The following is a 16,231-nucleotide window of genomic DNA, read 5'->3' as shown; positions in this document are numbered from 1 at the left end:
TTAAAAACTGAAAAGGGACTACTTCTAAATACTTCTAAATATATCAAAATCGGACTTTATTAACCACATTGTGGGCCTGTTACAATACATCAATATCCACTTTGTTAGATCAGATTTGTTGAATGTGTGCCAATCTGGCGTCCTTCTTCGATCCCCCTCGGTCTGCGTTCCATTGACCTCTTTACTGCATCTATGGGGACAGCCGCAGAACCCTTTTGGAACCCTTTTCTCTAAGAGTGTAGCAGCTTTGATGGACTGATAATCAATGCCTGGTTATGGACTGGTGTTGCCTAATAAGATTGTTGTGGGAGACTTTTTATGAATAATTTCCCAACCCTATGGGCTTTGAGGGACGGATTTCAAATGTTGTGTTTGTTGTAGAGTAGTGGTATTCCTGCGTTCACACGCCCTCCCACCTCTCCTCCCAGTGCGGAAGGGCAGCTTAAGGAGTTAATCTAACACCCCATAGGGCCTCTTGGACTTACTGGGACTTCCATATACTCTCTCTATACAAGGAATCACATTCAAACTGTGATTTCAACATATAAAGCAGACACTGCACCAGGGCCTACATCATGAAGTGATTGCACCATGAACCATTAAAACACAAGACATGAATTTTGATGGAAACCTTATCGGAACATTTAATTAGCAATTACTTAAAACGTAACAGGTAACAAAAATGAAAACGCATAAGGCATCATTCAATAATCCTTTAGATCAGAAGGCACATCTTCAGTTGATTTGATTGTCTGTCATTGACATTGTACAAGCCATCCTTTGAATGGGGACTGCAGTTACTTCTCAAGTTGCTAGAGGGCGCATTGATTTCAAACACCTAAAAGTTGGTACTGCTCCACCATGGTTAAAGTCCATATAATGTTATGGGCAGGCCTGTGACAATGGGGAGGGGGCGTACTAAAGAGCTATGTGACATGGGGTTGGGGAACGATTGAAAGATCACTACTCCGCTAACAAGGTCAATGCTAAAGTCAATCGGGAGCCTGTGACCCCCATTGCAGTCCCTATAGTATGTAATATGGACACATCTAACATCGGCGCTCTAACCCATATGAGGAATGTGGGTGAGAGGACTAGGAGAGTTTAATTGGAGTTGAATGGAAGGAAACATCCCCTCAGACAGACAGACATTCCATGGAATTACCAAGAGTTTTGTGTGGTCTATATAAAACAAAAGGCACTTCATTAAATCAGGTATCATGACGCTAACACATTTTCTAGAAACTTCATTGCTACAAATTATACCGTACACAATTATAGTGACACAAACACATATACAGGCGTATAACATTTTTTGGTCTGTGGTGTGAGTTGATTTGTTTTCCGACACTTTAAAAAGCGCAAGCCATACAAGTAATATCCGAATGATTGCTTTTCCTCAAAAGCGTCATGACAGTCATGCTTGCATAGTTTGCATACCTAAATATAAAGCTGCATGTGATGCTTCTTTAACAAAGTTGACATAAATTGTAATTTGCGACACCACGCTTGGAAATGACCTCAATTGAGCATTAAAAACCTCAGCATTTGTTTGAAAGACACACACCCAGATTTCATGGACTACAAAAATGCTAAAAGCTACAGTACAGTTCTTTGATTTTGGTTTTCAGACGGCACTGGTGATATATTGACAGCATATTCCCACAGCATCCGTAAATATAACCAGATGTATTCAACAACAATCCCAATGGATGGATTCTATTGACCCTACAGTGCAATCATAAGCCTATATATTGTGCTTTGAGATCAGTGTAAGCAACAATTATGCCGTTTTTTCTACCACATGTCAAAGCACCCCATGAAAGGGATCAGTGTTTTTTTAGCATCGCTTCCCTGTTCTTCTCTTTCAACCGATATTCCACCGAAACATTCAAGTGTTCAAAGAGTCAAAGTACAGCAACAGAGTGCCAATGGGATAGGAGGAGGCAGATACAGTACAACAACCACCCAAGTCCTCTCTTACCTTCTTTATATCTCTTATTTATTTAACCGTTTATTTATGTACAAGTCTTTCCTCATTCATCTGTTTAAACGTGTGACTGCATCCCCTTGCTGGGATTGGGCGCGCCCTGCTTGTCGTGCGCCCCGGAGATCCAATGGTAGCAGTTGGTGGCGGTCTTGTTACGCGGCGTGACGGCACAGCGGGTGCAGTAGACGATGCCCAGCACCACCATAATAATGATGAAGATGCAGAGGGGCACCAGGAGGCCCACCAGCAGCCAGTTGCCACCACCCTGCTTTTGGCTGCTCTCGTCCTCCTGGGGCGGCTCCCTCTCATTCTCCCCCTCTACCTCCACCACGCCCTGGTTGGGGGTGATGGGGGTTTTGGGAGCAACTGGAGGAGGCAGCGAAGGGGTGTGCTGGTCCTGGTTCTCACCCTGGCCCTGGTCCTGCTCTGGAGGGGAAGTCACCCACCCATTGTCAATGTTCCCCTCTTCCTCATTATCAACAGTATCATCATAGTTGGACACAGGGACATACTGGTCAGTGATTGGCTCCTGCCACGTGGTGAGTACTTGGTCCTGGCTGGCTGGGCTGAACCAGAGCCAGTTCCACGCCCCTCCCGAGATAGTGGAAGTAGGGAGAACTGAGGAACTGGTAGTGGTTTCGTCATCCTCCTCCTCGTACCAGTCGGGCGTGGGAGTTGGTGTGGGGGTAGAGGTGGGTTCGGGGCTGGGAGAGGGACTGGGCATGGATTCTAGCTTGGGCTGGACCTGGGCTGGAGAATTCAAAATCACGGTGCTCCAGCCTGGAGTATACTCCTCCTCTTCTTCTTCATCTTCCTCCTCCTCGGGCTCTTCCATGGGGGGGACCATGAATGGGTTGTGGTTTGTGACGGGCTCCTGCTGGGGTGCGCTGGTGACCCAGATGACATCATTCTCCACCCTGGGGGGGTCTGTGAGCCAGTCCAGGGACTCTTCCGTCTCCAGAGGCCAGTCAGTGTTGGTCTGCGCGGGGGTCCAGTGGTACACGGGTTCGTGGGGGTTCCACATGGGGCCGGGGTGGCGGGTGACCCATGGGTAAGAGGGCGTGGCTGCTGGGGATGAGTCCTCTCCCTCACCTATCTTCCTGCAGGAGAAGTGGTCCGAGAGTAGCTCGTAGGCCACCTCGCAGTAACACTCGAAGCCTCCCTCGTAGTTCACACACATCTGCTGACATGTCCCAGGGATCTGACACTCGTCAGTGTCCTGGCAGTGGGAGGGTTCCTCGGGAGGAGGGGAAAAGCCCAGGTGACAGTGGCAAACATGGGAGCCGGGCGTATTCTCGCAGGCATGTTCGCACGGGTCCTCCATACACTCGTCCACGTCCTCACACTCTCCCTCCTCGACCGGTCGGTAGCCCTCGCGGCAGCGGCACTCGAAGGTCCCTGGAGCATTGACGCACAGCTGCTCGCAGGGGCTCTGCAGGCACTCGTCCACGTCTAGGCAGCCGCGCTCATCTGGGGCAAGCATGTAGCCCTCGGGGCAGGCGCAGCGGTAGCCGTCCGACAGGGGCAGGCACTCAAACTCGCAGGGGGCACTATGGCACGGGTCGGCAGCGACGCATGTTTGCCCGTCGTCGCCGAGCTGGAAGCCGTCCGAGCACTCGCAGTAGTAGTGCTCCCCGGCCTCCTGGCAGAAATGCTCACACCCTCCATTGTTCCGATCGCACCAGCTCTTCTCTGCGGTGTCGGAGCAGAGGGGAGTCTCCCTGGACCACCCCACAGTGCCATCCTCCCTTAGCATACACAGAACAGACTGCTCCTCCTTGGTGCCCCCCGGGCAGGGCACCGTGGCTACAGATCCAAAGGGCACGTGGGTAAGGAGGCTACTGAGGAGGCTGAAGGGGGTACTATAGAGGGCATTGCCAATCCCCTCGCTCCAAACTGCCGGGCACATGCCCTTGTAGGTGTAGCGGCACAGGTAGCCATCCACTGGCACCGAACACGAGCCGTCCAGCCATTTAAAATTATCATGCTGCTCGTGGGCGGCTGTGCCATAGGTCATAACCACACAGCGTGGGGCTGAACAGGTACTGGGCGAGTCATCCCGCAGCCAGTTGGTGTAGCGGGTATCCTGGTCACCTGTAATCCAGGAGAACCCACGGAGAGGGCGAGAGACGGTACACTGGCGAGGCTGTCTCTGGAGACCGATCCACACCTGGACCTTGGTCCTCGGGCCACGTAGCTCCACGCCAGAGAAGAGAGCAGCGATAGTGTCAGCTTCCTCCTGGTGTTTGACTGTGGCCAGGTTGCCTCCCTTCTCCTTGCAGCTCCTCCAGGAGTCCAGGAAGGTCTTGCGCTGGAAGTAGACCACGAAGCAGCCGTCCTTGTTGCACAGAGCGTCCCTCTCTTGTAGATCCTGGCCACTTACAGGGGGAGTATAACATAACAGACCCAGTAGTGAGAGGACTAGAACAGGAGCACAGCGCACTGGGGAACCCATCGTTAGTTCACTCTCCACGGCTCACTTCTCCAACTCTCTCTCTCTTGCTCTCTTTTTGCCCAATCTATACTTTCCTTTAGTTTTTTCTCTCCTCTTCAACTTTTTTAGTATTTGTTTCGTCTTGTTTTTTCCTTAATATCTCAACTTTTCTCTCCTCATCACTTTTCTTACCTCTCAAAACTTCTCTCTCTCTCTCTCTTTCTCTCTCCGACTTCTATGCTGGAGTTGAGTGCTTGCAGATTGTCCCCAGATTTCGGTGAGAGAGAGAGGGAGGGAAGGAGAGGGAGGGTGGGCAAAAGGGGAAGGAGCGAGGGAGGGAATTGAAAGAATTGTATGTTTTTGGAAGAGGGTGTTTGTGTGTGTGTGTGTGTGTGTGTGTGTGTGTGTGTGTGTGTGTGTGTGTGTGTGTGTGTGTGTGTGTGTGTGTGTGTGTGTGTGTGTGTGTGTGTGTGTGTGTGTGTGTGTGTGTGTGTGTGTGTGTGTGTGTGTGTGTGTCTGTAATGCGTGTGCGTGTGTGTGAGTGATGCCTTTGAGAGTTTTGGAGGGGTTTGGGGAAGTGCAGTGTGTGTTTCTTTCTCAGAGTGTCTCGTATGGTTTTCATAAGTCAGTTTATGGAAATAGCTTGGGACCCAGCCATTTACCCCCCATCTCCCCCACACTCCACCAACACACACACACAGGCACACACACAAGCACATGTACACACAAACACTCCACAAACACCATCCCCACCAGGCCTTCAAGGCAAATCCAGTTATGACACTGAAACATGGTTTTGTTTCTTCAATAATTCAGCGAGCAGGAGGAAAGAGAATATCCGACAAAGCCCTTTCTGTGTTCCAAGAACCCATCAGTCTCTTCCACTGGCCTTGGTCTCCTTTCAGTCCACCGCTAAAGTATTTTCTCTATTTTCATTGTTCTGCCTTTCTTCCCTCTTTCTATGCATTTGTTATTTTCTTGCTTAACCCGACAGATGGGTTCAATACTTTCTCAGGTTATTGTCATCTTAGATTGTTGACATGGAGAGAGTTTGTCGAGAGAACATGAACACTGTTTGCTTAAAGCTGGAATCCTTAAAGGCCCCAGTGCAGTCAAAAACTTGATTTACCTGTGTTTTAGATATATTTCCACACTATGAAGTTGGAATAATAGTGTGAAATTGTGAAAATTATGATAATGCCCTTTTAGTGTAAGAACTGTTTGAAAAGAGCGCCTGAAATTTCAGCCAGTTTTGGTGGGATGGAGTTTTGGCCTGCCTGGTTAAATATGTTAATAGACCAATAAGAAAGAGAGTTCCAAACCTCTCTGCCAATAACAGCTAGTTTTCAGTTATCCCCTCCCCACTCAGAACCACTCCCAGACAGTCCTAGCAAAATTCTTTCTTGAGAAATAGCTCTTTGCTAAGAAGCTATTTTTGTTCCTTTTTGACCATTTTAATTGAAAACAATCACAGTAAGGTACTTAATTGTTACCAGAAATGATTTGATATTGAGATAAATACGTCTGTAATGGACCTTTAATTGTGAAACAGCCATGTCCATTTGTGATATTATAATAACAAAGAAGTTACTGAAAACAACAAACACAGATTTTCCCTCAGACATCATTGCACAGGTGATAAAAGAGAAGAATATGTATTGACATTTCTCTTGCCATGCTGCGTGATGCTCCTCAGCTCGGCAACAAAAGCAATAACAGTGGTGGGGCAGCGCTGTTTCCCCCTACTGCAGACTCCATCGTTAAAGAGCATGTCTATTAAATGAAAGTTCACAAAAGGCTTGAATGGTTATCTTCAAGGTCTGTCTGTTTATCTGAGAGATACCTGTACGTGCGTCAAATCTTCTGTTTGTGTGTGTGTGCACGCACACCAACTTGTAATACATTTTATAAATAATGCATTCCCCACTCGCTTATCTCTCGATTACTCTCCTTTACCAACGCAACTCACAGAATCCAATTAAATCAGCAATATGTAACTTTTTGGGCGATCTGACCAAATTCACAAAGAAATGTGTGTTATAGATCTGTCATTCTCATTGAAAGCAAGTCTAAGAAGCGGTAGATCTGTTCTGTGTGTGCTATTTCTATACTTCCCGTTAGTAAGTTTCGTTTTTGCGTCTTTCACTTAAGGTTTTGTACACCACCTTCAAAAAGCTGAAAATACAATATTTTTGGTTATGGAAAATATATTTCACAGCAGTTTAGATGGTACAATGATTCTCTACAGGGAAAGGGCGATCAAAGCCTCAAAGGCACACTTCTCTGATGGAACGGAAGAAAACACACACACACACACATCTGGGTTCCTCTGAGCCAAAGGACACGATTTTGGGGAGTGAGGTATAGGAGGGGGTAGAGGGGTGTCGAGCCCCACCAACACGTACCAACAGATTAAGCTGCGGTGCAGTGAAACTCTAGCCAAGAAGTGACCCGAGTCCATTTGTGACAGCCGTTAAGCCGGAGGACCTAGGCACAGCTTCATTTTATGGCAGCAAAGTGTTTGGAAGTTAAATGGTGTTTAATGATAACTACTCCCCTCCTCCCCTCGCTAGCTCCTCTTTATTAACTACTCCCAATAGAGTGTCTGCAAAAAGGCATCTAAGAACTATCCTTTTAGTCCCTTGCTGGGCTTGAATACAGACTCAAATTGTCCCCCACGATGTGGATCTGTCTCTGTCCGTTAGTACGTTCGTCACACACGATACCTCAGACAGCACTGGCCTGATTTTGATGAAACATGGGCGAATGATGCGACTTGCCATAGAGATCCGGCATTCACAAAATTACACTGAGTGGTGGTGAAAATGCAAACTTTGAAAACTCATGCCCCACACCCTGTTTGACCTAAAGTAATGACATTCGGTACATAGGTCCCTCTCCTCACAAGGAACACATTTGCCTCAGGGATCCATAAGGTCTGCCATGATGGATTTTCCGCAATTTTTTATTTTGTGAAAAACACTTAAAACACTACTCCTCTGGCACCGAATGATCAATCTGCGCTGCATCATTCATACTGTAGCCTTGTTATCATTTCCAAATGTCAAGTAATGTATCACAAGATCCAGTAATTATAAGCGTTAAGCCGAGTCTGATACAAACAATATGAGAGTTGAGTCAGCCACATTTTAATAAAGTTGTCCAGCAAATATGCTTGCCATTCAGAATGGAGAATGGACACTTACTCTGCTGCGTACAATCATTTCTTTAACTACTGGAACGTATTGTTATCTCCTATTAAAGAAGCATAATATTTAATGGACCGGGAAGATGGAGTGTTGAAGAGTGTTGAGGAAGCTAGGCTAAAACCTCTCAAGCTCCCAGACTGCCCAGCAACTTCCATTATCACATGGCTCAGAAAAATGGGCCTGTTTTTCCCTTCCCCATCCACAGGCAGCCTGTAAATCACCTCTACCTCTCTTCCCTCAAGGACCCATGTTCACAGCCACACTCACAGAGGTAACTAGTGTTCTCTTCTTGACTTCTATGACTTCTATAGACCCCTGCCTCTTTGAACAGCTAGTCCCATTAAAAGTGTCCCTTTCAGAACATTCTCAATGTCCTTGTCCTAGATAGGAACTTTCAAGGTTATGGATACCTTGAATACCTGAATACCTTCTGAATGCACTCCCCAAAAAAGTGAATGGAGAATGAAGAAAAAGTCCAATTGTATACAGTGCATTCAGAAGGTATTCAGACTCCATCACTTTTTCCATATTTTGTTACATTACAGCCTTACTCTAAAATGTATTAAATAAAAAAATGTCCTCATCAATCTACACACAATACCACATAATGACAAAAGCAAAAACAGGTTTTTAGAAATGTTTGCACATTTATTACAAATAAAAAACATAAATGTCTTATTTACATAAGTATTCACACTCTTTGCTATGAGACTCGAAATTGAGCTCAGGTGCATCCTGTTTCTATTGATCATCAAAGAGATGTTTCTACAACTTGATTGGAGTCCACCTGTGGTAAATTCAATTGATTGGACCTGATTTGGAAAGGCACACACCTGTCTATATAAGGTCCCACAGTTGAGAGTTCACGTCAGAACAAAAACCAAGCCATGAGGTCAAAGGAATTGTCCGTAGAGCTCCGAGACAGGATTGTGCCGAGGCACAGATCTAGGGAAGGGTACCAAAACATTTCTGCAGCATTGAAGGTCCCCAAGAACACAGTGGCCTCCATTATTCTTAAATGTAAGAAGTTTGGAACCACCAAGACTCTTTCTTGAGCTGGCTGCCCGGCCAAACTGAGCAATCGGGGGAGAAGGGCCTTGGTCAGGGAGGTGACCAAGAACCCAATGGTCACTCTGACAGAGCTCCAGAGTTTCTAAGTGGAGATGGGAGAACCTTCCAGAAGGACAACCATCTCTGCAGCACCCCACCAATCAGGCCTTAATGGTAGAGTGGCCAGACGGAAGCCACTCCTCAGTAAAAAGCAAATTACAGGCCGCTTGGAGTTTGCCAAAAGTCACTTAAAGGACTCTTAGACCATGAGAAACAAGATTCTGTGTTCTGATGAAACCAAGATTGAACTCTCTGGCGTGAATGCCAAGCATCATGTCTGGAGGAAACCAGGCACCGCTCATCACCTGGCCAATACCATCCCTACGGTGAAGCATGGTGGTGGCATCATCATGCTGTGGGGATGTTTTTCAGCAGCAGGGACTGGGAGACTAGTCAGGATCGAATCAAAGATGAACAGAGCAAAGTACAGAGAGATCCTTAATGAAAACCTGCTCCAGAGCATTCAGGACCTCATACTGGGGCGAAGGTTCACCTTCCAACAGGACAACGACCCTAAGCACACAGCCAAGACAACGCAGGAGTGGCTTCGGGACAAACCTCTGAATGTCCTTGAGTGGCCCAGCCAGAGCCCAGACTTGAACCCGATCGAACATCTCTGGAGAGACCTGAAAATAGCTGTGTAGCGACGCTCCCCATCCAACCTGTCAGAGCTTGAGAGGATCTGCAGAAGAATGGGAGAAACTCCCCAAATACAGGTGTGCCAAGATTGTAGCGTCATACCCAAGACTTGAGGCTGTAATCGCTGCCAAAGGTGCTTCAACAAAGTACTGAGTTAAGGTTCTGAATACTTATGTAAATGTGATATTTAAGTTTTTTTATTTTATTATATACATTTGCAAAAAAATCTAAAAACAATTTTTTTCTTTTTCTTTATGGGGTATTGTGTGTAGATTCATGAGGGGAAACAACAATTGAATCCATTTTAGAATAAGGCTGTAACGTAACAAAATGTGGAAAATGTGAAGGGGTCTGACTACTTTCCAAATGCACTGTAGTTAGTTACAGTCACATTCGAAATTATTGGCACCCTTGATAAAAATGAACAAAAAAGGGGGGAATTATATTATTTTATACTAATAAAATTGCTCAGAGATAGAGATTTTGTTTAACAAGTAAACAAAAAAATGTCAGTGTCAAAATTATTGCGACCCCTAAAGATTATTACAGTATAAATAAAATGTAACAAAATTAAATCTGCATTAACGTTCTACTGTTTTAAATTAATCTCAGTTTAAGGAACTGTATTGTGGCCTTCCATGACTTCGTGTTTCACTGGGGTATAAATATTTGTTAACAGGCATGTAAAATCCCTTTGTCATCCATCACCATGGGAAAGGCAAAGAACTCACAAATGTAAAGAGACAAAAAGTTGTTGACTTTCATAAAAATCAGTCAAAGGGCACAAAAAAGCTACAGAAAAACGAAATATACCACTTACCACTATTAGGGAAACAATTAAGGAGTTTAAAGGGGAAGTTCACCCCAAAACACTTCAGGGCCTTTATAACACTTGCCTGGCCATTTGTTAGTACCCCTGACAGTGTTTGGTGCATTGCTTGAGTATTTAGATGTACACTGTAGCTAATAAGCAGATTTATTGTAATTTGTTATTCTCTGTGATTTATTCCTAGTGTCACTATTTATATTTTGTATTGTATTTCTTATCTTTAACTCAGCATTGTTGGAAAAGGACCCTAAGTAAGCATTTCACTGTTAGTCTACACCTGTTGTTTATGAAGCATGTGACTAATACAATTTGATTTGATTTGAAAAGTACATTTATTTGGTAGTTCAATGCAGAGACACCAATTGTTGTTTATGTAACGATACATACATACATTTTTTAATGCATTTTAAGTAATTTGGGAAATTTTGAATTTTGATATAAAAATACAGAAATCTAAATACTCAAGCAATGGAGCTAAAAATTGTCTGGGCTACTGACAAACGTCCAGGCAAGTGTTATAAAGGGCCCAGAATTGTTTTTGAGTGAACTTCCCCTTTAAAACCACTGGAACAGTGGTAAACTTGCCTGGTAGAGAATGCATTTGCATCTTGTCCCCACGCACAGTTAGGAATATGGTTTGGAAGGCAAAGAAAAGTAAAAGTTGGAGAATTACCAAGTCTCCAAATCTCCAATTTGACGCCACCTCCATGCCAATAGGCTATTTGGAAGGGTTGCCATAAAAAAGCCTTTATTGAGAGAAACCAACAAATGTAAATGCCTGGAGTTTGCTAAACAGCATTGTCACATGGATTAGAACCGGGTGCTATGGTCAGATAAGATGAAAATAGAGCTTTTTGGCCTCACACAGCAGTGGTGGGTTTGAACTCAAAAGTGGATGCATATGCAGAAAATAACCTCATACCTACTGTAAAATATGTTTGTGGATCTTTGATGTTATGGGGCTGTTTTGCTTCCACTGGTCCTATGGCCCTTTTTTAAAGAGGTTTTCCAGAAGTTTTGTATACTTTTTAGCCAGTAGTTCTGAAAGCAGTGCCCAAGAGCCAAAAAGGGTCCCCAAAAATGGTGCACAATTGTGTACAACGTCATCATGTATTTGCTCGAGCCCATTCAGCGTGTGAACAAAGACAGTAAAAAAAACCTCTGTGGTGTTCATGTGGGGTCCTTGTTGGGTGTGCATGTTGGGGTCACCCCGCAACCTCAATGGACAATGCTGTGCCGATCTGATCCCACCTCCCACTTTAACCTTGCAACCTCATTGGACATCAACCCACCTGCCAATCAACGTTGTTCCTCATGTTCGGTTGTGGCTAGTTCCGGTTGTTGCTTCAGACTAGTACAGACTAGTATGACAAGCAAGCGATTGTGATAATGTAATTTTTTACAATGGAAAAGTTAATAGTTTGCATAAAAATGTCCTACTCCTTGAAAATCGTGTATTGATTATATATAGCATTTTCTACGTGATGAATGATATTCGCTGGCAATCAACTGCAGTGTTGGATTATCATGGAATACCTGTGTGAATGTTTATAAGGACAAAAGGTTGACTCATGGAATTTTTTGATTTAGATGGATTGTTGACAAAAAAGAAAAGTAGGCCGATATTTTCTTATCTAAAAGTGGGTGAACGTTTGCAGCATAATGTACATTTCTGAAGCGCATCAAAGTTATATGTGTGTTGTGTTGTGTTGTGATTCGCTAACGAGATGAATGGATGGACGCATGCCTGGTAAAAACCTTATAACATAGCGCGGAATATATTGCAAAACTTTAACAAAATATACCAGCAACACCATTTATTAGATACAGGTTGTAAGCATAGTGTTTCTGATCGAGTTGACAATTATCTTCTAATGTATTTTTCTGGCTACAATGCCAATCTTTAGCACACTAATTTTCCGCTTGGTTTCCAGAGAAATGTACTGAAAGAGACAACTGAAACTACTACCGAGGTCTAATAGATCTAACTTCTGTTTTCTAACTCATGATGCATGGATTTGATCGATGTTTTTAATATATTTCACTGTTATTAAAATAACTAATAGTAAGTCCACGCAGCCAGGCAATCCCTTTTGCTTCAGATAGCGCGTTCACAACATGACAGAAACAAGCATGTAGATCTCATGCACTAAATGATGGCAGGTTAGAATGTAAGGATTATGTGCCTTTTTCTACTGGGAGAGGACTTTAGATTGTTTATTATGCATGTATGAGCCATACATTGGACACGTTGAGTCCAAAACGGGAGGATTAAGAAATAAGAAGGTTGTTATCAATCCTCCGGAATATCTCTTTAAGGTCAAAGGGATCATGAACTCTATCAAGTACCAGGACATTTGAGCCAAAAACCTGGTTGCCTCTAGCCTGGGTGACGCTACCCACGTGACCACACAGCGAGGAAGAGCTTTGACTCACTCGTCTGGACAGGAGGCCGTTTGTTAATGCAATATTCGCTCAGAAATTGTGCGGACTCATTGATTGGTTCTCTCACATGTCTTTTTTCTGTCCTGGGGGGTTGAGACCTCTTGTTGTTTGGATTTGAAAATCCAACAGTTGTAATGGAAGGAGGCGGCGCTCGGGCTCTGTGTGTGGCTGTGCCTGTGGGTGTTTGAGTGAGAAAGACACAGAGGAGAAGCAACCAGTAAAAGCACAGTCCCCTTTATTTTCAACGCATCGTGCCGACAACATCGAAACAGCCTTTACATACTTTAAAGTCAGGAGGACTTTGAGTTAGGTGTTAGCCAGACTAGGTTGCCTCTGCCAGGAGGCTAAAACTTGTCCTCAAGTGGATCTTTCAGGAAGACAATAACCCAAACCACACATCAAAATCCACAAAGAAATGGTTAATTGACCACAACATCAACATTTTACAATAGCCATCTCAGTCTCTGGACCCCATTGAAAACCTGTGGTTTGAATTGAAGAGGGGAGTCCATAAGTGCAGACCGAAGGATATACCAATTTATACAACGGGTGGGTCTAATGTTGAATGCTGATTGGTTAAAACCGCATTCCAGCCGGTGTCTATTCCACAAGTTACCACCGGCTAAATCTATGACGTTAAAATGCCAATTTACTCTGTTCCATCTGACTGCGCAATCCACTGTCTCATCAACCCAGACAAGCAATTTATAAACTTGATCTCCACAATAAAAAGCATCTAGACATTATCTCACATTTTGTTTTCAACAGCGGAGATTTGTATAAACCTTGCTGTCTGTCTCTCCGACATTTGCAACATTGTTTCAATATTAAAATTTAATCTCCAGCTGTCCGATAGTAATGAACGTGTCTGGAGTCAGGACGAGACAGACAGGCAGGCAGCGTTACTCAGCCAGTCGAAATCATGAATCAGCTGGCATAATTTTTATGGATATATACAAAGAATTGTAAATTTAAAAAAGGTCAAACGAAACGAAGTGCAGCTAATTTGCAGTCTTTCCAGCTTCAGTTTTAAGCGATTGTGTTAGCTGTGTTGTTTGCTAGTCCTCTGAACAACAGTGTCCAGACGAGTGAGCACATTTTCTATGCTCATTAGCTCATTGTTATGGATGTATCCGAATAAATGTCACTAGAAAACAGCTTAAACAAATGTGGCTACTTTGCTGTTATTCTGGCCCCACTTTTTGACGTGACTGTAAGTTAGCTGTAGTTGGCTAGCTAGCAAGCAAGGGATAAGGATGTTGCCAGCCAGTATGGCAATGGAACATTTAGAACGAACGACTGGGTCGTGTCCATAGATACAGAACAAAAAGAATGAATGACTGGGTTGCGTCTCTGGCAACCAAACCGAAAGGACAAATGACCAGCCGGCTTGAGTAGCAACCCTAGATTCCTGTCAGGACTATATGTTTTGGAAGGATTAAATAGTATGAATAAATTCGTCAAAATAACGTATTTAATGAAAATATGTCAATCATTATTTGAATATGTTGGTAACCTGTTGTATAAAAGTGATAATGACCGAGAAGCCGTGTTTGGAGAATACAGTGGGGAAAAAAAGTATTTAGTCCGCCACCAATTGTGCAAGTTCTCCCACTTAAAAAGATGAGAGAGGCCTGTAATTTTCATCATAGGTACACATCAACTATGACAGACAAATTGAGAAAAAAATATCCAGAAAATCACATTGAAGGATTTTTAATGAATTTATTTGCAAATTATGGTGGAAAATAAGTATTTGGTCACCTACAAACAAGCAAGATTTCTGGCTCTCACAGACCTGTTACTTCTTCTTTAAGAGGCTCCTCTGTCCTCCACTCGTTACCTGTATTAATGGCACCTGTTTGAACTTGTTATCAGTATAAAAGACAACTGTCCACAACCTCAAACAGTCACACTCCAAACTCCACTATGGCCAAGACCAAAGAGCTGTCAAAGGACACCAGAAACAAAATTGTAGACCTGCACCAGGCTGGGAAGACTGAATCTGCAATAGGTAAGCAGCTTGGTTTGAAGAAATCAACTGTGGGAGCAATTATTAGGAAATGGAAGACATACAAGACCACTGATAATCTCCCTCGATCTGGGGCTCCACGCAAGATCTCACCCCGTGGGGTCAAAATGATCACAAGAACGGTGAGCAAAAATCCCAGAACCACACAGGGGGACCTAGTGAATGACCTGCAGAGAGCTGGGACCAAAGTAACAAAGCCTACCATCAGTAACATACTACGCCACCAGGGACTCAAATCCTGCAGTGCCAGACGTGTCCCCCTGATTAAGCCAGTACATGTCCAGGCCCGTCTGAAGTTTTCTAGAGTGCATTTGGATGATCCAGAAGAGGATTGGGAGAATGTCATATGGTCAGATGAAACCAAAATAGAACTTTTTGGTAAAAACTCAACTCGTCGTGTTTGAAGGACAAAGAATGCTGAGTTGCATCCAAAGAACACCATACCTACTGTGAAGCATGGGGGTGGAAACATCATGCTTTGGGGCTGTTTTTCTGCAAAGGGACCAGAACGACTGATCCGTGTAAAGGAAAGAATGAATGGGGCCATGTATTGTGAGATTTTGAGTGAAAACCTCCTTCCATCAGCAAGGGCATTGAAGATGAAACGTGGCTGGGTATTTCAGCATGACAATGATCCCAAACACACCGCCCGGGCAACGAAGGAGTGGCTTCATAAGAAGCATTTCAAGGTCCTGGAGTGGCCTAGCCAGTCTCCAGATCTCAACCCCATAGAAAATCTTTGGAGGGAGTTGAAAGTCCGTGTTGCCCAGCGACAGCCCCAAAACATCACTGCTCTAGAGGAGATCTGCATGGAGGAATGGGCCAAAATACCAGCAACAGTGTGTGAAAACCTTGTGAAGACTTACAGAAAACGTTTGACCTGTGTCATTGCCAACAAAGGGTATATAACAAAGTATTGAGAAACTTTTGTTATTGACCAAATACTTATTTTCTACCATAATTTGCAAATAAATTCATTAAAAATCCTACAATGTGATTTTCTGGATTTTTTTTCTTCTCATTTTGTCTGTCATAGTTGACGTGTACCTATGATGAAAATTACAGGCCTCTCTCATCTTTTTAAGTGGGAGAACTTGCACAATTGGTGGCTAACTAAATACTTTTTTTCCCCACTGTATATTGGCACGACTTCGTCTCGTGGCAACATATCCTCCAAACACCGGCTTCTCGGGCATTATCACTTAAGTGTTCTCCAATCTCATATTCAATTATACAAAAAGGCTAAGTGCTGTTTTCCTCCCAAGGGGATGGTGCACAAAATATTAACAACAGGGGTGCCAATAATCTTGACACCTATATTTTATAGTATTTTTTGCTAATCTTTATCAACTATAGTTGTGTAATAGCTGTATGGGACTAAGCACTTCCATAAGGAGTGAATCAGTGTATCCGAACTTTGATCTCCAATCAGATCGGCCAGTGTACCTTTAACAAGGAAGTCTCCACTCCCTGTAGCAAGTGCATGATTATAGACGGTGATAGCAGTAGAGAAAGAAGAAAGAGTGCAATTGCATCAAAAATA

The 16,231-nt window shown here is 43.8% G+C and overlaps 1 protein-coding gene across 1 annotated transcript; it reads right to left on the bottom strand.

The window, feature by feature from the left end:
• Window positions 1-2,048: 2,048 nt before the first annotated feature.
• LOC311112802 (uncharacterized protein) lies at window positions 2,049-4,445 on the bottom strand (the record flags this gene model as incomplete). The annotated part of the gene is made up of 1 exon (XM_084155941.1): window positions 2,049-4,445. The coding sequence occupies one exon, from the start codon at window positions 4,443-4,445 to the stop codon at window positions 2,049-2,051; it is 2,397 nt and encodes a 798-aa protein (XP_084012067.1).
• Window positions 4,446-16,231: the final 11,786 nt, after the last annotated feature.

The sequence above is a fragment of the Coregonus lavaretus genome (genome assembly GCF_964263955.1).
Source record: "Coregonus lavaretus genome assembly, chromosome: 39".
NCBI lineage: Eukaryota > Metazoa > Chordata > Actinopteri > Salmoniformes > Salmonidae > Coregonus > Coregonus lavaretus.
The sequence above is the reverse complement of the archived record's forward strand: the minus strand, read 5'-3'. Positions and strand labels throughout refer to the sequence as shown.